This window comes from Cryptotermes secundus, unplaced genomic scaffold (assembly GCF_002891405.2).
Source record: "Cryptotermes secundus unplaced genomic scaffold, Csec_1.0 scaffold1702, whole genome shotgun sequence".
Taxonomy (NCBI): domain Eukaryota; kingdom Metazoa; phylum Arthropoda; class Insecta; order Blattodea; family Kalotermitidae; genus Cryptotermes; species Cryptotermes secundus.
The window spans coordinates 79,434-101,752 of NW_019727429.1; the positions used below are offsets into that span (position 1 = coordinate 79,434).

Here is a 22,319-nt window from a genome sequence, read left to right on the forward strand (position 1 = left end):
GGCTTTGCGATGTCTTCTCTGAACTCATTATCTGTTTTGTCTGCTATTTTTTTAAATCATTATTCAGTTCACTGCATTAGAGACAATGTTGCCAACGATTTTTTAATATCACAAAGATTGCCGCTTCTCACGCCATTGGTTATGAGAAACTGCATATTCCCGAATGTAACCCCATGTAGTTCTTTGAAAATTAGACGATATTTCGGTGGAATATGTCGCCTCCATCTTCACGGTTGAAGAATAAGCCGAGCAAGAAGCCAGTATGAAGCAGGGTAAGCAGAACCCACATTTTCCTCCGAAACTTCGACTGACTTTCAACGGAATATCCGAGAAGATAGAACTCATGAGAGTCTTTTCTCAATAAATTGGTTACAGTAATTCGGATTAAATTCAACTGAATCTGGTTTTCATTCATCTATATATGGTATATTTAAAGACAGCCAGTGGCCTATATTAAATAACGGCTGACGAGTTACGAAGGATGTGAGGAATATAACGGCCGTTCCCTAATTTGAATAATATACCAACGCTTTGTCTGGGCGGACCGAAGAAAACTGTGTCTCTGGGTCGAGATTTGAAGCCGGGACCTTCCGAATAAGAAATATAAATGCTGTCCACTGAGTGTTTGTTTCAACGAGAGGTTCTGTTGCTAGAGTGAGGCCATAATACTAAGAAGTTTGCAAGGCTGTGTGTTTCCCTTTACGTAACTAATGAATACGCATATAAACCGGATGTGACCTTCATACCGGCCACCCCCATGTCAATTTATGTTGTTGCCACAGCACGACGCAGCGGTCAGAACTGTCGGCCCACATCTCTGGGGTCAACGCTAGAGGAATTCAGGTTGTTGTGAAGGCATACCATTCGGAATACTTATATCGGAGCTTATATGAAGATACATATCATTATATTCTTACGTGTCTGGTTAAAGAAATGTAAAGAAAGAAATGTAAAGAATCAGTACCATTCTATCCTAAGCTAAAAGAGTTTATTTACGTCTTTCATGGCTTATCCAGTTGGTTTCTGAAACACAGTATCTTATTTTGGAGAAAGGAACAAATGAAGTCCATGGAGAAAAGGTCACCTTGAGATGCTGATAGTCGTTTAAATGACGCGGAAGTTCCTGCCACTTATGAAACCGAAGGATTGGATCCTAATATGAGGCACTTGAATCCATTCCACTCCTCAACATGTCCTTTCCTAAAGATCCATTCTCGTATTGGAGCCTGGATTTCAGTCGGTATAGCTACTAGCTACGGGCTGAACGTAATCGGTCGGAGTTCGAGTCCCCGAAGGGATAAGATTGTGCTTCTCTGCACGTCGTCCAGACCGGCCCTGGGGCCTCATCCAGTATCGAGGGAATTGTCCCTGTTAGTAAAGCGGCTGGGACGTGAAGCTGAGCACTCACCTCCAACTAGTGTAGAGGTCAGGAATACATGGATCTATACATCTTCATGGTGTAATATTAATTTGATTTGTTTCATTCTGGTCCGTCACACTAACAATATTACAAATGATGAAACAATTCCGTCCAGTGTGACTGCTGAAGCTTTTACTACTTCACTTCTTAGCACCCTAACATGTTTCGGTCGCTATAGACCATCATCAGAGGGAACATCAATACTTTTAGAAACTACTATTACATTGGGTGTTTTGATTCTTAAAGTACACGTATATAAACATACAATATTTGTAATAAACACTTTACACAAAATCCAAATTTTACAACTACAGCAACTGTCCTTGATGCATTAATTAAACTTTAATGCATCAAGGACAGTTACTGTAGTTGTAAGAAATTTGGATTTTGTATAAAATGTATATTACAAATATTGTATATTTATGTATTTTAAAAATCAAAACACCCAATGCAATAGTAGTTTCTAAAAGTATTGATGTTCCCTCCGATGACGGTCTGTAGGGACCGAAACATGTTAGGGTGCTAAGAAGTGAAGTAGTAAAAGCTTCAACAGTCACACAGGACGGAACTGTTTTATCATTTGTAATAATATTAATTAGTTAAGCACAGGAACACTTTTACTCTTATTATTAAAATATTATCCTCCCATCTACGCCTGCGTTTCAAAACATGTCTCCTCCTTTCAAGTTTCCGGCTAAATTCTTGCATGTATTTCTCATTTCCCTATTTTCGCGCTATGTCCAGCCCATCTCAGCCCGCCTTATTTAAATACTAATCTTCTTTTGTTTTTCATGTTGCTCCCAATTTGGAGCACAGTGCTTCCGTGAAACGTTTTGTTTCACTTCAGCTACTTAATCCTATGACAGTCGGTGGGACTCCTTGGACGGGGGATCAGTCTGTCACAAGGCCACTACCTACACAAACACAGAATAAACGCAGAGAGACGTCCATGCTTTGAGTGGGTCCCGAACCCACGATCCCAGTGTTCGAGCGAGTGAAGACAGTTCATTCCTTAGACAGAACGGCTACTGTGATCAGCATTTGACTACCATAGTAACATGAATTATAAGAGTTAAAAAAGTTATTGATGTTAAAAACGATGAAATGTGGAGTTTATAATATTACGTAACGATAAACTTGGGAGTTTTTGCAGTTGCTTGGACAGTGAAACGCAGTAGGTTAAGATGGCCAGGACATGAAGCTAGGGTGGAGGAAGGGAACGTTCATAGCCTTATGTTTGGAAACCTACTGGAAAAGGGCAACTGAAAGACCGATAACGGAAGTGCAGGGATAAACTTAAATTGATATTGGGGAGATATGTTTTGAGACTCATTGGTCGAAGGATCTGGCTCAAGATTATGTTCCAAAGTGTTTAACGCCTTCGTCAAGGCTATTTATAACATGTATATTAATGTAGTTAACATACAGGGGACGCGCGGTAGCGTAGTTGGTTGAGGCACTATGCTACATGCCGGAAAGTCGCGGGTTCGAGTCCCGATGGGGTGGATTTTTTTTCAATTTACCTAGTCCTTCCAGACGCACTATGGCCCTGGGATCGACTTAGCCACTAACAGAAATGAGTACCAGGAATCTTCCTGGGGAGTAAAAGGTGGCCTGTGTGTAAGGCTGACAACCTTACCGCCATCTGTGAGCCGATTGTCTAGAGCAAATGTGGGAGCCTCGACGTCTCACAGCCCTTTGGGCCGCCCCGGCCTGTTACAGGAATAGCTTTACCTCTTTTACCTTTGTAGTAAACATACAATATTTCTTGTGTATAAAATTTCTTATTTACCGTAATACAGGCAGTTTCATGCAGTCTGTCTCCAGACGCAGCTTTTTTCGACGATAATACTTCTAACTTCAGTTACACCGCAGTTTCTTGTGTCAAATATAGAAACTTCACGCTTTCATCTCTATGTTTCATTCTAAATAATATTCATAGTTCCAAAGTAAAAGGCGACTTTATCTGCAAACATATTGCCACGTGTATAAGTGAATATAGACGGACTTTTGATTGGTGATTGGATTGATTGAACACTTATACACACAACTCGTAACTACATGTAATTGCATCAGCCTCACTGGTTTACACACTCTATAAAGAACACTGTAACTGCAGCACACATAAAGTCGTCTATGTCTTCACTAGTGGTTTCCTGGTAACGGCTCCTAACCATGCCCTCTGCTAACGTCCTTACCGCTGGCGAATTTTCCACAACTCTCATTGCTCCAACTGTTGACTTTCGAGTCGAGTTTTATGTTACGACCGACGGTCAGTCGGCCAATGTGTCTTGGAATAAAGCACCCATCTGGGGCTTACGACCAGATTCTTATTACTGTCAGACAGTTGCGGGTTTGTTGATGTTGGGCGCTCTCTCTGACGAGAGTACGGGTCTGTCGTTTACAATTGCTACTGGCCCTCGCCAACGCAGTTATTCTCGGGTCCGTGTACCCTGGACCTGGCGACCATATTTTACTGTCTCAGATTGGAGACATTCCTTCTTATCACCTCCAACTCGCAGGACTATGGTGGAGGTATTAGACCCCGCCTCCATACGGGATGCACCTTGTCGACTCTCATCTAACTGTCCCGGTTACAATATCTCGGCACGGACCGCATAGAAAACATCTCTCATTATTGTAGTTCAATCGTTTCCGTGGAAACATGTTTGTTTGCGAAGCTGTTACTCAGAACGGCTCTAGTATATTTGCTTATCACTAGGTCGTTGCCCAGCAACAGGTCCACATGCTACGATATAAAAATATGCAGCCTCCATTACTACCGTCAATTTTCCGTTGACTCCAGACGGTCTGTTTTAGTTAGTAGCCAAGTGACACTATGGTAACTGAAACACTCGGTTGTTAAACCCGTCACTGAGAAATCAATAAAGAAATTATTCCATTCGTGCGTAGAAGAGTAGACGCTAAAATTCGTTTCGCCTAACCATGGATTTGATACAGATTTTTGTTGCAGATGATATATTCATTATGCCGAAGTTGATTTCAAAACGAAATTTAGAAACTGGCGCATTAAAGAATTCTGTCTTCTTAGATACAACGCAGTGTACTCCATTTAATCTCATCTGAAATTTCAGAGGAACACGTCGCCTCCATCTTCAAGGTAGAAGAACAAGCCACGCAAAAAACCAGTATGAAAAATGTAAGACCGCGAAAATGGAAGCAAAATGTTCCTTCGAAACGTCGGTTGACTTTTAACGAACTACACAGCGTTTTATCCCAGCACACAGAACTCTTCATAACCACCGCTGTGAGAACCTCAGATCCTACATAGCGCTGTATCCCAGCAGAGAGAACTCGTTCTAACCACCGCTGTGAGAACCTCATCCTACACGGCGCTGTATCCCAGAAGACAGAACTCTTCATAACCACTTCTGTGAGAACCTCAGATCCTACACGGCGCTATATCCTAGCAGACAGAACTCCTCATAACCACCGCTGTGAGAACCTCAGATCCTACACGGCGCTATATCCTAGCAGACAGAACTCCTCATAACCACCGCTGTGAGAACCTCAGATCCTACACGGCGCTATATCCTAGCAGACAGAACTCCTCATAACCACCGCTGTGAGAACCTCAGATCCTACACAGCGCTGTATCCCAGCAGACAGAACTCTTCATAACCAGTTCTGTGAGAACCTCAAATCCTACACGGCGCTATATCCCAGAAGACAGAACTCTTCATAACCACCGCTGTGAGAACCTCAGATCCTACACGGCGCTATATCCCAGAAGACAGAACTCTTCATAACCACCGCTGTGAGAACCTCGGATCCTACTCTGTGCATTGAAGTATCCGTGTCTTGTTTTTCTTGATTCAATTAAAACCTAGGACTCGTCTCACGGAAAATAAAAACACTGTCGACTAGTAGCCGAGCCTGTACTTTAAACAATAGACGGTGAGGAGTAATTAGGTCTATTATACTACCCATTATGATGCACTTACCAGATCACGATCACGTGACAGACCGGAATTCTGGGAGCCAATCTGTCAGTCTAACACAAAGGCGTTTTTGCATGGGAAAATGGCACAGAGCAAAAACAACGTTCCTGAAGTGGAAGCTCAATCACAAACTGAGTCAGCAGGTAACGGCGTTCCCGCAGGGGGCAAGCCCTGGGTATTAATTGCATTCAACGAGCAGCCGGTTCTGAGAGGACCCCATTAACGTATCGTGTTACAGTCTACCTGAAAATCGCGATACGAATCAATGTATTATACTGCCTGATACAGCACTGCGTCAGTTCTCTTTCGTGAATACCGAAGAGGTCCTCCCCATAGGTAACTTACCTCGTGAGAGTACGCAGTTCGAATCTCGGTTGTATTTCACTGAGCTATATTCTCAAGTTCTTCCATTTAACCATCTCCAAAAAGGTACTGGCTGAAACGGTGATACTTCTGACATGTACACAGCAGTTTGAAATTTCGATATAGCGACTGTCTACGGGCTGGACGACAGAGAGGTTGGAGTTCGAGCCCCAGTAGGGTCAAGAATTTTCTCCATGTTGTCCAGACCGGCTCTGGAGTCCACCCATCTTCCTATTCAATGGGTACCGGTGGCTATTTCCCTGGGACGTGAAGATAATCACTCAATTCTAACCAGTGCTATAGGTCAAGAAAAATGTGAATCCATACACCCAATTCCACAGTAGCCTTCATGGTGTAGTGCTTAATGAGTTAAGCACAGGGATAATTTTACCGGCTCTCCTGACTGAGGACTTTCGTTGTTTTCCTCAGTACCTCTCGTAAACTCCTGGAATGGGAGCTCGGTTAGGCTGTGACCTCTTCCCTCCACGTACTTTCCAGTTAATTACTTGTATTCATTAATTATCCTGACACTCACACTGTATAGCCTGAGCTACTGACAACGTCGTTAAATACATCACCAATCAATAAATAAAACATATGACTATCGGGATGATTTTATACTTAGAAATAAGCTACGGCTGCGTCCTGTCGAACTGTTACCGCGATATACGTAATTTCCGTTATTTTTAGACGCTAAATATCATCTACAGTTGATACAACGACAACCAGTCGCATAATAAAATAGGAAAGGCAAATGTCATGGTCTCAGAGAGTCATACTTTTTTATTCAAGAGTGAATTACACAGCCGATAATTTTATTGAGCACCGGAAAGTTGAAGAGAATTAATTGAAACACTCATCCCTAACAGCCTCCGTTTGTTTGCCACAGCTCAATTGAAAGGTTGCTCATCACAGTCGCCGCGTGGTCTAAGGCATGAAATGTTTTTGTCCGCTCGAACACAGGGATCGTGTTTTCGAACCCCACTCAAGGCATGGATGTCTGTTGGTGTTAGGCAGCGGCCTTGCGACCACATACCCACTGTCCTAGAATGAGGAACTGAAGTGAAACGATGTTACACAGATGCCCTATGCTACAAGTGGGAGCAACAGGAAAAGAAGAACTGAAGGCTTATAGGCTCATAATTTTCTACTATTGATAACGAAGCGAAGGATCGCTACGGACTATTTTACCATGTACTTTGATTCCAAACACTTTTTTTTTAATTCGCTTAGTGGTGGTGGAGTCCAACTGGGTCCACTCGGCACGGCGGCCACTGATTGGTCTATTGTAGCCTGCCTCGGGTGATTATGATGATGGAGAATTTGGTGGAATGAAGTTTGGCAGGGGAAACCGAAGTACTCGGAGAAAACCAGCCCCAGCGCCACTTTGTCCACCACAAACCCCACTTGACCAGACCTGGGATCGAACACGAGCCGCCGCGGTGAGTAGCCAGCGACTAACCGCTTGAGCTACGGCGCGGCCTTCCGAACACATTTAATCACAGAAAGAATAAAGAAGTTACAAATGATTATGGTGTGAAAATGACGAACAAATTCTTATCGCGTACGAGGCGAGAGAGCACTGAAATATTTTTTAATAGCTCAGTCGGTATAGCGATGGGCTACGGGCTGCACGACTGGGGCTCAATTCCCGGCAACGGCAATAAATTTTTCACTACTCAACAGCGTCCAGACCAGTTACGGGGCCCACCAAGCATTCTGTCCAACGGGCACCGGGGGCGATTTCCCCGGCGGTAAAGCGACCGGGGCTTGAAGCTGATCACTCACCTCCGTCTATTGTCGAGGTCAAGAATGATGGAGCTATACCTCCACTCCCCCACATATCTTCATGGGATGGCGCTTAATTAAATAACACAAGATCGGCTTTACTCCGCAGCTGAAAGCTTCAACTCTTCTTATTTCTAAATACCAAAGAAAAGAGGCGAAACAGTTGCGTGAGACAGACCAAAATGCGCTGAGAAACGTCCATTCCTGCTCAAGCTCCACGCCCCATTTAAATGAGAGCACCAACTTCAAGTTATCATTCACATGAAAGGAAGAAAGAATAGAAATGGGAAATCCTGCTATGGATTGTGCCTTTTATTTCAGTGAATGAACAAAAAGATACATTTCCTTAAATAAGGGCTCTCCTTGCGAGAACCTCTAACGTTGCTGCATCTTTGTTCAGTTACTCAGAAGAGGTTCTATATATACCAAACAACCGAACGAGTGGTTAGAACTTCTGCTTTGCATTCAGGAAGCGCCGGGTGCGAATCTCGGTTCAGAGGCTGGATATTTTCTCTGACTTTTTGTCATGTCCTTCAGTTCATCAAGGAATATTCCTGGATAGTTACATCAAAAGAAATCATAACCGCTTTCTTCTACATCCTTCCCAATTTATTCTCCAGTGATTACCAATCAACAAACTCTGTCGCAACCAAATAACGAGTTAAGTGGGCCGACGCCTCTTAGCACAATGTCTGAAGAATGATCCAGCCTGTCATCCTATTAAATCAAGAATCAAATTCATGCTGTGATTTTCTGGGTTACGACACCAAGTAGATAGACTGGGGAACAGGAACGTTTATGAGGAACAATCTTCTTCCATTCTAAAATTACCCTGAAGAATGAGGAAGCATGTTCGAAGTATATTCTTCCAAAATATTGCTGTCCCCTCTAAGACTATGTGGCGTCATAAACCAGAAGCCCACAGGATGAATCTTAACAGCTGTGCAAACCTCACACCTCATTGCAATGATCTGATCAAACAAAACGTCGGTATCCACTTACCGGATCATACGGGGTCATAACCCATAATACCGGAGTACGAATTTTTACGGCCTTGCATATCTCATTTGGTTTGAGTGTATTTGTTCGCTCGCAAATTATAGCTTGTTAAGCGCAGCTAGGTTAGATCCATCGGGTAAAGTGTCATTGCATTGTACCGGAAAGTCAGTGTCACGGTAAGTAACAGCTGCCAGGGAAAGAGACCGGAAACAAATGAAACATAATGAACAAAGAATTCTCTTTTCCTTTAGTTCCGACATGATCTTCGTCATAGCTTAACGGTCGCCGTGCAGGGAACGAATTGATAATGGCATTTTGTTATAATCCCTTTCTGATCGTGCGGAATATTGTTGCATGGGAAGCTGAATTCTAAGCTTCTTCGCGGAAAGGTTAATGGCCTTATTTATCTTCATCCAAGACCAGTGCCTGGGAACACGGCCAATGTTTACACTGGGATTTAAATTCTTAATAGTGTTACACGGCAAACTTCGATGGGCATTTCTTTTCTTGTGGGAACTAAATTAAAATAGAGACAAATGAGTATCATGGCCGATTGCTTTTCAGAGTTAAGCTTTCAATTCTTGATTCTTGGTGTACCTGACGGTGTCTTCTCAGTTTTATTGATTATGTTGAGTCGAATATTAAGGCGAACTGTCAAAGATGAACTGAAAATGGAATGTCAGACGCCGTGGTGCGTGCATGGTGTCACGTTGGTTTGTAGGGACTGAGGAAGCCACGAGTAACTCAGTCAAAATATTTACTCTTGGGATCTAGGGAGATTATAAATATGAAGCAACAAAGATAAACTTTGACTTCCGCAAGCCATCACTTAACTAAAAAATGCAATAAAAACTAATTCTCAGGATGAACAAAAAGTATCGTCAAAAGAAACTTGGAGAGGAATATTTTGTCTTATGATAACAGGGCGTAAACGTTCAGAAAATGCTTAAGCTTCTAACTAACTCCATAGAACAGACCCCTTCGTACGATGCTAATACTCGTAGTTGTTCTATTTGTGAGGAAATTCCCAGCCAGGACGACCGATAACAGTCGAGATTAGAATCAGAGACCTCCCGAATTCGAATCAGGTGAGGCACACCTGCAGCAAGCCTGCTTGGAGTATGATTGCAAAACGTGCCTGCAGTACAAGTAGCACTTTGGGGAATTAAGTTCGTCACTGTCTCCCCATTACGCATCAAAACTGGAACTGAGATTTCGGCCTGATGAAGGTACGGCAGTTATCTGACGAAACTTTGTGCCAGGTTTTTAGACTGTGACAGATGAATGCAACTTATTTTCTCTGGACAAAAGGAGTAGTAAACAAAATTTCCATCCTGCTTTAGGAAAATCAAGTGAAGAGAAATTGTGTGTATATTTAAATGGAGAGGTGAGAAATCCTTGCGGAATTTTTAGAGGAAATCAGAATGGGAAAGCAAAAATGGCAGACCTAGGCAGATGTGGGAGCATGATATTAAAATGAATCTTAAATATTTAAGGTGTATCGATATAGAACAGATTTGTCTGGCTCAGAAGAGTTGCCGCCCCTTTTGAAAGCATCAATGAACCCTGAAGCTCCAAAAATGTCGGGGAACTTCTTCAAAATTTTTAATTCTTCATGAATGTCTCTGCTGCTTGTGGTTGGTTACTTAGACACGTCTTTAAATACAAACATATCGATAAGTGCCTTAAACGTTACAGATGCTGTTACGAGATCTGCATTGTATAGCCTCTTACTAACCACTTTTGTATAGGTTTGAGCGGTTTTGAGACAAATAATTGAGTTGTTTGTGAACTTCATTTAATGTACTTATTATATTTGACCTACAGGATTGGACAGCTTTCAGTGTAGAAATCTATCACCAAATTTAATTAAAAAATTTATGTGGGGTATAGTGTTACGGCTCGCAGTAACGAAGTTTCAGCTATATAAAAGACGGGGAACTTCTTGTGTACTGGAGAAACGCTTATGAAGAGAGACTCTGCTCCATGGAACAGATAATTAATGGAGACAGGATGTTAAAATCAGGTTTTAGTTATTGAAAATAACGATGCGAGTGTAGGTCTGTTACTTTTAGTCTTAAAGCAACTGAAAATGTAGACATATTATTTTAATTAGCAAGAAAGGAAAAATTATCACCGGAAAGTGAATTTCACGTACATTTACTCTGACATGTCGCCGTGCCTAATATTTCGACAAGTTTTCACCCAGGTTAATTAAGGAGGTTGTTTATGTAGCGTCGAATGAATTGAGGTGATGAGGACTAACAAGTAAATGAGGCATTTGAAGGCGCATTTAAAGTGACTATACTTACGTTCACCTGGAAATACTACTGAAAGTAAAGAAAGACTGAGGCTAGCCGATTAGCCGGATCAGATTTTAACCAGATATATCCTGAGTTCGAGTCTATAATGTCCCCGCCAAATCAGTTTACTAGTGCTATAAGAAAGGCATTTACTGCCCCTTAACACTTATGGTTTTTTATTGCTAGTGGGGTGGGAGTAAGTCCCTTGTACTGCGGCCACTTCTGGCCTATTGTACCAGCCCCAGTTGATAGGTGAGGGTGATTGTGGAGCAGTTGGTGGAATGAAGATTGGCAGGGTAAACTGAAGTACTCGGAGAAAACCTGCCCCAGCGCCACTTCGTTCACCACAAAACCCACTTGACCAGACCCGGGATCGAAAACACTTATGATAGTATGAACTGTTATTTTTTGCTTATTTGTAGTTTATTTAGCTCTTTCAAACAGGAACGTCATCTAAACCGTGTCTGTCTGTCTGTCTGTTTATGTCTCTATAGCCCTTGTCGACCCTGGCGCTTTTTCAGTTTCTTAATCCATACACAGTCGGTAGAACGCCTTGGACGGGGGATCAGCACGTCGCAAGGCCGCTGCCTATACACAGAATAAATGCACACAGATATCCATGCCTCGAGTGGAATTCGAACCCAGGATCCCAGTGTTCCAGCGGGCGAAGAAGGTTCATGCCTTAGACACCGCGGTCACTGTGATCGGCTCTAAACAATATGGACTATTGAAAAATTCAGTTCCTACAGCATAGATGCTGTTTAGGGAAATAATCGCTGTACATTGTGACACTCATAAAAAAGCACAGAAACACATTGTTGTCAAAAAGGAGAGGTTCTCAATTTAAAAGCAAGTGGCTGTGTTTCGAAGAGTTAAAGCAACGCTGTCACTAAGACCGCGCCATAGCTCAAGCGGTTAGTCGCTGGCTTCCCGCTGCGGCGGCCCGAGTTCGAGCCCGGGTCTGGTCAAGTGGGATTTGCGGTAGACCAAGTGGCGCTGGGGCAGGTTTCCTCCCAGTACTTCGGTTTCCCTGCCGGTCTTCGGTCCACCAAATTCTCCATCATCATAATCACCCGGGGCACTCTACAATAGGCCATTCAGTGGACGCTGTTCCGAGTGGACCCAGCTGGACTCTACCCCCCACTAGCGAGTTACTAAAAACGCTGTCAGTAAATCAGGCTGTGTAGCGTTAAATGACGCAATGATATTGAATAATGAATGGGAAAGAATGTGGAAATAAGTGGTCATGGCCTGATATTCGGCTTGAGGAACCAAAGAGACCTCAGTTAGGACAGTGAGTGCCCCGGATACTTCCGGAATACACGCCAGAAAAGTTACCGATTGATCCAGCCTGCTTGGTAACATGAAGAGGAACCTTCCCGGCTACTGTCTGGGGAGGAGAGTAGAAATGAATAACTGACTCTGTGCTTCATGGGTGACAGATATGTAAATGTACCACTTACGAAGCACAAAGACAGATATGACAGTTCTCGGGAAGAAAGTGAGAATGTTCATGAGAAGTTTCACCAGAACTTACAAAGCAAATAAAGAGTTTGACTGCTACACACGAACTTTTGTCTGTAATGCTTGTTATATAAAGTAAATACGTGATCAGAAAGAAAGAGTGAAAGACAGAACAGAAATAAGTTGGCAGCGGGAGACACAGAGAGAAACTATAAAAGAGAGGAAGAGAAAAAATAAGATTCGTGCCATAGCTCAGGTGTTCAGTCGCTGACTTCTCACGGCGGCGGCCCGGGTTCCAGTCCAGGTCAAATCATGTGGGATTTGTGGTAGACATGTGGCACTGGAACAGGTTAACTCCTAGTACTCCGGTTTGCCCTGCCAATTTTCATTGAACCGACTGCTCCACACTCATCTATCATCAGGGGCTGCTACAATAGGCCAAATAATGGGCCGACGTACCAAGTGGACTCAGTCTCAACCCACCCCCAAGAAACAAAGAAAAACTAAGAAGGAAAATAAAGAAAGGAACATATCAACCAGGCAATGAATTCTAATCTGGATCCTGAGAAGGTAAGTGGATCACGCAGTGGCCTGTGTTCGTCTCTCCGAACGACGAGACGGCTAAAAGAAATGGAATGTTCCGAATGTGGTAAGAAACCGCAGAAGAAGTGGACTATGAACGAAAGCATTCAGCTACGCTTGTGTATCGACTGATTAATTTCCCTCTGCCGATCATATTGAATTACTGGAGCATTCGCTCTCAGCCACGCAGCAAGAGTGAAATAAATGTCAGACATGCTTGGAACAGAATTATAAGTGTTTTGTTGTAGGATTTACAGGAAAGTAATGAAAGAAAGCTGGGTTTGATGCGCTTACAATGCTCACAGTTTAAGAGTACTCTCACTGATTTCAAGCCTTCACGGTGGTTACGTATTGATGTTAATTCAAGTGTTTGATTGTTATACCGTGTGGCTGTGGGCGATGTTGCCAACTTTTCCGAGGTACATGGAGGCAGCGTGTACGTTACAAACGTCGGTAACATCACCAGAAACCACAAAAATCTCCGTGTCTTGAGTCCGCAAGCGAACTATACCGTCTATGCCTCTGTGGTCTAGTGGTCAGAGTTCCTGGCTACAGATCCAGAGGTCCCGGGTTCGATTCCCGGAGCTACAAGATTTTCTGGGAAGTAGTGGGTCTGGAACGGGGTCTAGTCAGCCTCGTGAGGGTAATTGAGGAGCTATTTGAAGGAAATAGCGACTCCGGTCTAGAAAACCGAAATTCACGGCCGTGGGGATTCGTTGCGCTGACCACGCGACACTCTCTATCCGCTAAAGTTGGCACTAACTTCGCCGACAAGCGGCGGTCGCTCGGTCGGTTGTCACAAGGTGTAAAAACCCAAGAACAGAATTATTACCATGAGCAAACCTACGCAATGAAGTCCGGTGGAAACTCGCCGACCTATTACGCCGCTTGCTTCTTTTTGGTTTCTGGCTTGGTTTACCCTCCGATATTGATGGCCGAGGGAACAGGTTCCTCCGAAACGTTTATGAGCTTCCACCGAGCTACACGACATTACATTGATTATACTGATATCCACTGTTTTGCTTTCAGTCCCCGACAACAGATGCTTCTTGGAGAGCGGGGGTTCTGCCGAGAGCTTCTTTGTCAGCGAGGACCAACCGGTAGGGGCTGTGATCGGTAAGTTTAAGGAACCTCTACGGAAATGAAAATCACATCTGTAAGATGAAATTTTGTCACAATTGTGATAAGAATTGCTCTAATATTACAGGTTAATTTGGGAGCTGGGTTAGCGCAGTCAGTATAGCGACTGGCTACGGGGTGGAAGGCCGAGATGTTGGAATTCGAGTATTAGTAACAATTTGTCTCCCTTCCACGCTGCCCAGACAGGATCTGGAGTCCAACCTCCTATCCATTGGGTTCTTTGAGTTTCCCTAGGGGTTAAGCGGCCGGGACGTAAAGCTGACCACTCACCTCCGACTAGTGCCTAGGTCAAGAATATGTGGACCTATACATCCGCTTCTCACATACGTCTTCATGGCGTAGCGTTTATTATTTAAGCACAGGAACAGGGGCAACCAGGTTTTCCCGCGATTTTACACTTTCATTTTGTAGGTACTAGGAGCTCCGCGCACTCACAACCAAATCATGTTTAACACTGTTACTAGAAAATCCAGCTTCAATTTTATTTTGAAAAAAAAAATGTAAATAAAAAAAAGGATAGGCAATGCCCATCCAGTTCTTTGCAGCACATTATCATAAACATTTAATTCTATTACAGCTGTCTCCTCATGATTCTTAGTATATATCTTAACTTAAATCTGATAGCATTTTATTCATTTGCTTCTTTTTCTTTTCTTACATATCTCTTTTTAAATAAATATAGGAATGTTGTTTATGAAGTAACAGACACCTTGCACAAATCTTTTTTCTTCTGGTCTTAAGAGTTCTGTAACTGACTTTGGGTATTGTTTTTGTTGTTCTCAGATAGAATGTCCATCATTGTTGCCTGTTGGTCCTCATACTGTTTACAATCCCAGAAGACATGTTCCTCCTTTTGCAGCCCATCATCACATTTGCATTCATCTGTGGACACAATGTTCAGGCTTGCTTTAAGACTGGTGTGGCCTGCTCTCATACGGTTTATTGATATGAAGGCACGACAGTTCATTTTTATCTTGCGGAACCACGGACACGAGCCATTCTTCTAGTACCTTTCAAAGTAGCTTTCTCGTCTGTCCAGTTTGGTGTGTGTGTGTGTTTGTGTTTATTTTAGATACTATGAAGTTCTTTTTTGCCTTTCTTTTTCCACTGGGTTTTAAGATCTGACACTGATAATAATAATTTATTATCTCTACCTTCTTTGATTGCTTGCTTTGCCACCGATTCGGTCGTTTCATTAATTTCAACTCTGCAGTGCGCCGGGAGCCACTGCGGAAAAAAATACAAATTCAACTGACGACTGAGTCATCTACTGGCAGAATTCGTACTACCTCCAACAGCGCATGGAGCGCTCTATTGTCACTCCGTGTAACCAATGCAGCATCGTTTCTCTTTACTATATTGTATAGTGACAAATGTTTAGGATTTTATGTTCTTATAGCGGAGATTATGAACAGTTTCATCTGCTGGGATATAACGCCCTGTTGGCTGTTAAAAGTTAACGAACGTTTTGGAAGAACGTGTCATCTCCGTCTTCAGAGTTGAAGATCAAGCCAGTAAGGAAACCAGCATAAATCAGAAAGCAAAGTAGGGCTTTGGTTTTCAGCGGACTGCACGGCGTTATAACCCAGGGGACAGAATTATCAGATTAATATATGTTTAAAATGTTAACGCAGGAGTTCTACGAATTTACGGTGACCCAAGTGACCGTGGGGGTAACATAGTCCTCAGGTTAAAAGAGCTGGACAGTCCGGTGAGAATTGTCCCGGGATCGAAGAACCTAACTCTCACTCGACGCCTGGACAAAGAGGTAAGTCATGAAAGTCACAGGCTGTCTCAGTAACACCTTAATCTTCTTAAGATATGTGGTCCTTTTAAGTTTAACCTTTGCCTCCCGTGGGTTTCTGAACAACGTGTTTTCTGGGGAGAGGTTGTTATAGTTTTTACCCAAGCCCCTTTACTTAGGAGGACCAGTGTTTTTCTGTCAGGTTTTACTCCCTTATCTGTGTGAATCTGACAGGGGTTTTCCAGTGATTGAGGTTAGCTCTTTCTAAGGGACCCAATTGAGGTGTCTTCCCTCCCCCCTTCCCTTAAGGACGGAAACAGATCCAGTTTCCGAAACGTCGTGTTTTCTAGTTTCTAGAATACCGGACGATCGAAAAGTCCAAAAACATAGTAATTCTGTGTGTTATACACCATCGTCAGAAGCCTTTAGAATTTATTCAAAGTAACATTGCGACTGACGGCCAGTCAGTCAGTAAGTCTTGGTGTCGAGACCCATATGGGGCTCAGGACCAGATATTTATTACTGTTTGACGAAAGGACGGGGCTATCTTTAATATAATCTACTGGGCCTTGCCAGCGCAGTCCTTCTCGGGTCCAAGTCCCTTGGGACTCGCGGCCATATTTTACTGTTTCAGATTTGAGACTTCCCTTTACGTCACCACCTACGACTCGCGGGGTCACGGTGGAGGTATTCGACCTTGCCTCCACACGGATGGGGAATACTTATACAACATCGAGTCAGACCTATAGAAAACAAGACCGTTGCCTAACGACGGACGCCTACTGTTGTCACGTATTGTTGTAGGCTTTACCTAGCAACGGCTGCTTACCCAGCCGTTGCTTAGCAGCGGATGGTTCCTAGCCTGTGATTGGCTAGCGCTTGATTCAATGTGAGCGGTTCCAACAGCTTTCATAAAGACTACGGTCGCTTCCTCTCACATTCTACCCAAACAACTGTTTACACACCCTAATATTATATTATATTTGCTGCATGGTATAAACAGCCCGGCACTACGTCATTAATGGAGCAAGGAATCACAAGACAGTGTAATCTTACATTTGACTGAGAAATATTCTGTTCTGTTGCTGAACAAGAGATGTCATGGCGTATGATTTGCAAAACATTCGCGTTCTTCGAATTTAGTCTGGGAGCAACCACGGCTTCAGTTCCAGGGTGCCAGTCTGGTTTGCTCCGTTTGGCAATGCCGATTTTCCTAGGAAGCAGTAGGATTACCACTGGCAAGTACGAGTATGTCATCTTGCCTACATCAAGGAAAACAGGTATCAGCATGAAGGAACACAATACCCAGGGGAACTCTTCAGTTTCAAAAATACTGAGATCATTGTAAACTAAAGAACTCGTTATAACACTCGGTCACCCATAGTGGCTGCCTACCGTTGGTACACATGCGAATCTGTGAGATATACCGTATTTACGCATGTATAGGCCGCACATTTTTTGCCAAAAATTCAAGAGGAAAACTGGGGTGCGGCTTATATTCGAAATATTCGAAATCACACTTCATTTAAAAAAAATTATATTCATAATTAGTAATACAGAGTGTTCTACTCCTGAAATAATATTCCAAGAAAATTATTTTTTCTATAATTTGTCTGAAAATTGTGCTGCGGCCTATACACGCACGCGGCCTATACATGCGTAAATACGGTATATATGTATCCTAAACCAGTGTTGTGAACCGGTGGTACATGTACCCATAGGGTTAAGCAAGAGAAGTCTGCGGATATGCAAACACAACTGAAATACCTGAATTTTCTCCAACAATTTTAACCGATGAACATTTTTGTTTCTTACAAACAAGCGGTTAGAATTAAATTGTTTAAACAAATGTGTTGAAATTGTAGAAAAAATTGTGTTTGAAAATATTATGTATTTTGGATATTTCAAAAAATATTTGTGGAGGAAAATTTTATTTAAGAAAAGGTTCTTTATTACATTGTACAGAATTTCTCCTCTTCTTTACAGGGCGTGGACGGCCCTTCTTCTGTGTATGTCAACGTGATCTGCGACAGGAAGAGAGCCGCGGACCCGGTAAGAATACATCTGAACTGCTACATACTCGTAAAGTTTTCAGAGAGAGAAATGTGTGTGTACCGTTACGTTTGTAGCATTAAATTGAAGCATTTCTTTCCATGCATCTCTTATCGTAAGTTTACTGTCTTGTACTTTTATCTTAAGACTGTGAACAACTCAAGATATGATCTAAATATTTTTATATCATTAAGCGGTGTACTCAGTTACGCAAGGCACATACACGTAGTACATTTTCTTATAAAGAATGGTTGAACTCTGTTACACACTTTCCTGTCATCTTATTCGAAAGTAACTGAACATTTTTGTCATTGAAATGTGAACATACAGCGGTAAGTAATCTAATTCAATAAACTGATATGTTATTGCAGCAACACAATATCCAGGATTTTAATTAGATTAAGTAGCAAGCACTGTTACGGCTGACATGTAGTTGGTTTGAGATTAATGTTTTGTAAACTAAAGACGGTTCAGAAGAGTGAAGTCTGACAGTATGAGGCCTACTCATGGATTTTTGTATGAATACAAATTAATATAACAAAAAATAAAATTCATATATAATTTTTTCGATAACATAGATATCAATATCTTCATCACAGATTCTCTCTCTTCCAGTGAAATTTGGTCAGAAAAACGTTGCTGTGTAAGTAACCTCATATATTTGGCTCAAGATGACAACAAAACATAATCTGCTCCTAAATTTTGCCATGGACCACAATGAGAACGTGAACTGTTTAAAATAACAAGAATCTATATTTCAATTTTGTATATAAAAATGGGGCCCGTCACTGTAGCCGAGCGGTCTAAGGCATGTACTGTCTTCGCTCGCTCCGAAGCCGGGATTGTGGGTTCGAATCCCACTCAGGGCATGGATGTTTGTGTGCGTTTTTCTGTGTTTGTGTACAGGTAGAGGCCTTACGACGAGCTGATCACCCGCCCAAGGAGTCCTACCAAACGTGTAAAATCTAGAAAAACCGAAGTGAACGGAGAAGTTCATGGAGGTAGGCCTAGGCCCATTGGGGCTGTAGTGCCAAGGAAAAAAATAAAAATGGGAGCTATATGGAATGGTACGCGGTAGCGCAGTGGTAGAGGCAAATTTTTCTCACGAGTTTGAGTCCAGATGAGGCGGATTTTTTTTTTCAATTGGCCAAATCCTTCCAACCACACTATGGCCTTAGGGTCGACTCAGCCTCTAACAGAAATGAGTGCCAGGAATCATCCTGAGGGTAAAGGGTGGCCGGTGCGTAAGGCTGACAAACTTACTGCCAACTGTGATCCGATTATCTTGAGGAAATGTGGGAGCCTCGACGTCTCACAGCCCGATGGGCCTTCAAGTCCTGTTACAGGGATCGCTTTACCTCTTTTATGGAAAGGACAACGCCTCGGCTTATTTCTAAAATTACAGATCCGGAGTCATGAATATTATAGACACGAATTCAATATTTACGTAATAAGAATGTGTATTTGAAAGATTCTACAACACTTTCCGGGTTTGTTCCTTGGCTGACTAATACAAAGTGTAATTCTTTGAATATTCATGGGGGTAAAGAGAGGCCGGCGCGTAGGGCTGATAACCTGACCGTCATGTGTAAGCCGATTGTCCAGAAAATGTGGGAGCTTCAACATCTCACAACCCTATGTGCCTTCATGGCCTGTTACAGGGATAGCTTTACTTTACCTTTTTACCAATAAATTGGAAGTGTTATAACGCATTCGTTCAGTTCTGTTCCTAAAATAAAAATATTAAAAAGCAAACACAATTCACCGAAATTTGCATAGCGATGTGGAGTTGGATCTAATTTTCCAGCCGTAAACAATAGCCTTAATTGAACAGTTTTCGTTATAACGCTCTAAAATAATTTAAGCTAATCCGCATGCTCTCTTATATAGATAGTAGGAAATGATTTCTGTAAATCCCATACAAGTAACCATTTCAGACAGGTAAGGCCAATTATCCTAACTCAAGTAACATCTTAGATCGTCATATATTTCATTCTTCCATAGCTTAACTTGTTAATGCCAAGCTTGCGGTTGCACCGAACACTGCGTGCAATTTATGCGATGCGTCTGTGTTACAGGGATTTGTGATTCCTGTAAACATCAGAGTAACAGACGCGAATGACAACGCGCCACAGTTCATAAACGCCCCGTATGTTCTCAACATCTCGGAGGTAAGAAACATAACAAACACTACCTCCTATTAATATTATATAACAAACACTACCTCCTATTAATATTACATAACAAACACTACCTCCTATTAATATTATATTTCAGATTTCTGTTGCATTGGTACATCACTCGTCCACTTGTTTCCTTATATAATGCAATATAAATTTTATTTTATAATGTCATTACAATCACATTTACTGAGCCCTTCTTGAGAAGCCAAATCTGCAGCTACTCAAGAATTTCCCAGCATTTTATAGAACCCCAAGGTTAATTACCGTGTTCACAAGAACCCTACACAGGTCCCTATCCTGAGCCAGGTCAATCCAATCCATCCCATCCTATCTCTCTAAAATCCATTTTAATATTGTCCACACACCTACAATTTGATGATCTCAGTGGTCTCTTTCCTTCTGGCTTTCTCACCAATATCCTATATGCATTCCTCTTACCCCCATTCGTGCTACATGCCCTTCCCACCTCATTCTCCTTGACTTGATCATTCTAATTATACATAGAGAAGAGTACAAGCTATGAAGCTGCTCATTATGCAGTTTTCTCCAACCTCCTGTCACTTCATTCCTCTGCGGTCCAAATATTCTCCTCAACACCCTGTTCTCAAATCCCCTCAGTCTATCTTCCTCCCTTAATGTCGGAGACCAAGTTTCAAATCCATACAGAACCACAGGCAAAATTATAGTTTTGTATATGCTAATTCTTATGTTTTTGGACAGCAGACGAGAATATTGAATTTAATATTTAATTAATTTAATGCCATTAACATCACATTTTATTTCAATGTTACGACATGTTTCGGCTCGGTAAGGCCATCCTCAGGGAACTGTCAATCGATTGAAACCACCGTACTGTATCAGTTCGTAAGTCAATATATTACATGCTACTGCTGCACGTGGTTGTTGTCTGAGAATGTATGCCCACACTGCACTCACGCTACTTTCGTATTGCGGCGTTCACGCTGTTCCCTTTGTGAGTAGCTCTCCCTGGTGGGGCGTGTATCCCCTGTATTGATGTATGCCCACACTGCACTCACGCTACTTTCGTATTGCGGCGTTCACGCTGTTCCCTTTGTGAGTAGCTCTCCCTGGTGGGGCGTGTATCCCCTGTATTGATGTATGCCCACACTGCACTCACGCTACTTTCGTATTGCGGCGTCCACGCTGTTCCCTTTGTGAGTAGCTCTCCCTAGTGGGGCGTGTATCCCCTGTATTGATGTATGCCCACACTGCACTCACGCTACTTTCATATTGCGGCGTCCACGCTGTTCCCTTTGTGAGTAGCTCTCCCTAGTGGGGCGTGTATCCCCTGTATTGATGTACGCTCACACTGCACTCACGCTACTTTCGTATTGCGGCGTCCACGCTGTTCCCTTTGTGAGTAGCTCGCCCTAGTGGAGCGTGTATCCCCTAAATTGTTGTATGCTCACACTGCACTCACGCTACTTTCGTATTGTGGCGTCCACGCTGTTCCCTTTGTGAGTAGCTCGCCCTAGTGGAGCGTGTATCCCCTAAATTGTTGTATGCTCACACTGCACTCACGCTACTTTCGTATTGTGGCGTCCACGCTGTTCCCTTTGTGAGTAGCTCGCTCTAGTGGGGCGTGTATCCTCTGTATTGATGTATGCCCACACTGCACTCACGCTACTTTCGTATTGCGGCGTCCACGCTGTTCCCTTTGTGAGTAGCTCTTTCTAGTGGGGCGTGTCTCCCTTGTATTGATTGACATTTCAAAATAAAAGTTTGTGTTGCATTAGAGACGGGAACAAGTGGACGAGTGACTGCTTAGTACAATGAACTACAAGACTTCATCAGCAGGCTTGCATGTGGACTACCAGGAGGTCTCACACCCTTCGACTTCCAACTTTTGATTTATTGCGAATTACGACTGAATGGCCTAGAGGGACAATTTAAGTGGTAGACCCCATTACATTTCAGAATATAAGAATACAATGGATATGCTACGAAATGTATCGTAAGTGGTTCGGCTCGAGTTCGAGTGCCGACGATTGCAAATAATATTAATGTTGGCGTAATAAAAACGTAATGCCATTTTCGACATGCTGTGTATGTTCATTCGTTAAACGCAAGAAAACTGCAAGTGGCTGGGATGTCGCTGTAATATTATGAACAGTTGTAACACTAGTATAGGGCCGCGCCATAGCTCAAGCGGTTAGTCGCTGGTTTCCCACAACAGCGGCCCGGGTTCGATCCGCGGTCTGGTCAAGTGGGATTTGTGGTGGACAAAGTGGCGCTGGGGCAAGTTCTCTCCGAGTTCTTCGGTTTACCCTGCCAATCTTGATTCCACCAACTGCTCCA

The 22,319-nt window shown here is 42.8% G+C and overlaps 1 protein-coding gene across 1 annotated transcript in view; it reads left to right on the plus strand.

Annotated features, from left to right (window-relative positions):
• The window catches only part of LOC111864807 (protocadherin Fat 4), a 95,147-nt gene that overhangs the window by 52,049 nt on the left and 20,779 nt on the right, over positions 1-22,319 (plus strand). Inside the window, exons 3-6 of the mRNA XM_023852329.2 lie at positions 13,911-13,997; positions 15,656-15,789; positions 17,752-17,817; positions 19,896-19,988. Coding sequence (XP_023708097.1) covers positions 13,911-13,997; positions 15,656-15,789; positions 17,752-17,817; positions 19,896-19,988 — 380 coding nt within the window. The remainder of the gene's footprint in view (positions 1-13,910; positions 13,998-15,655; positions 15,790-17,751; positions 17,818-19,895; positions 19,989-22,319) is intronic.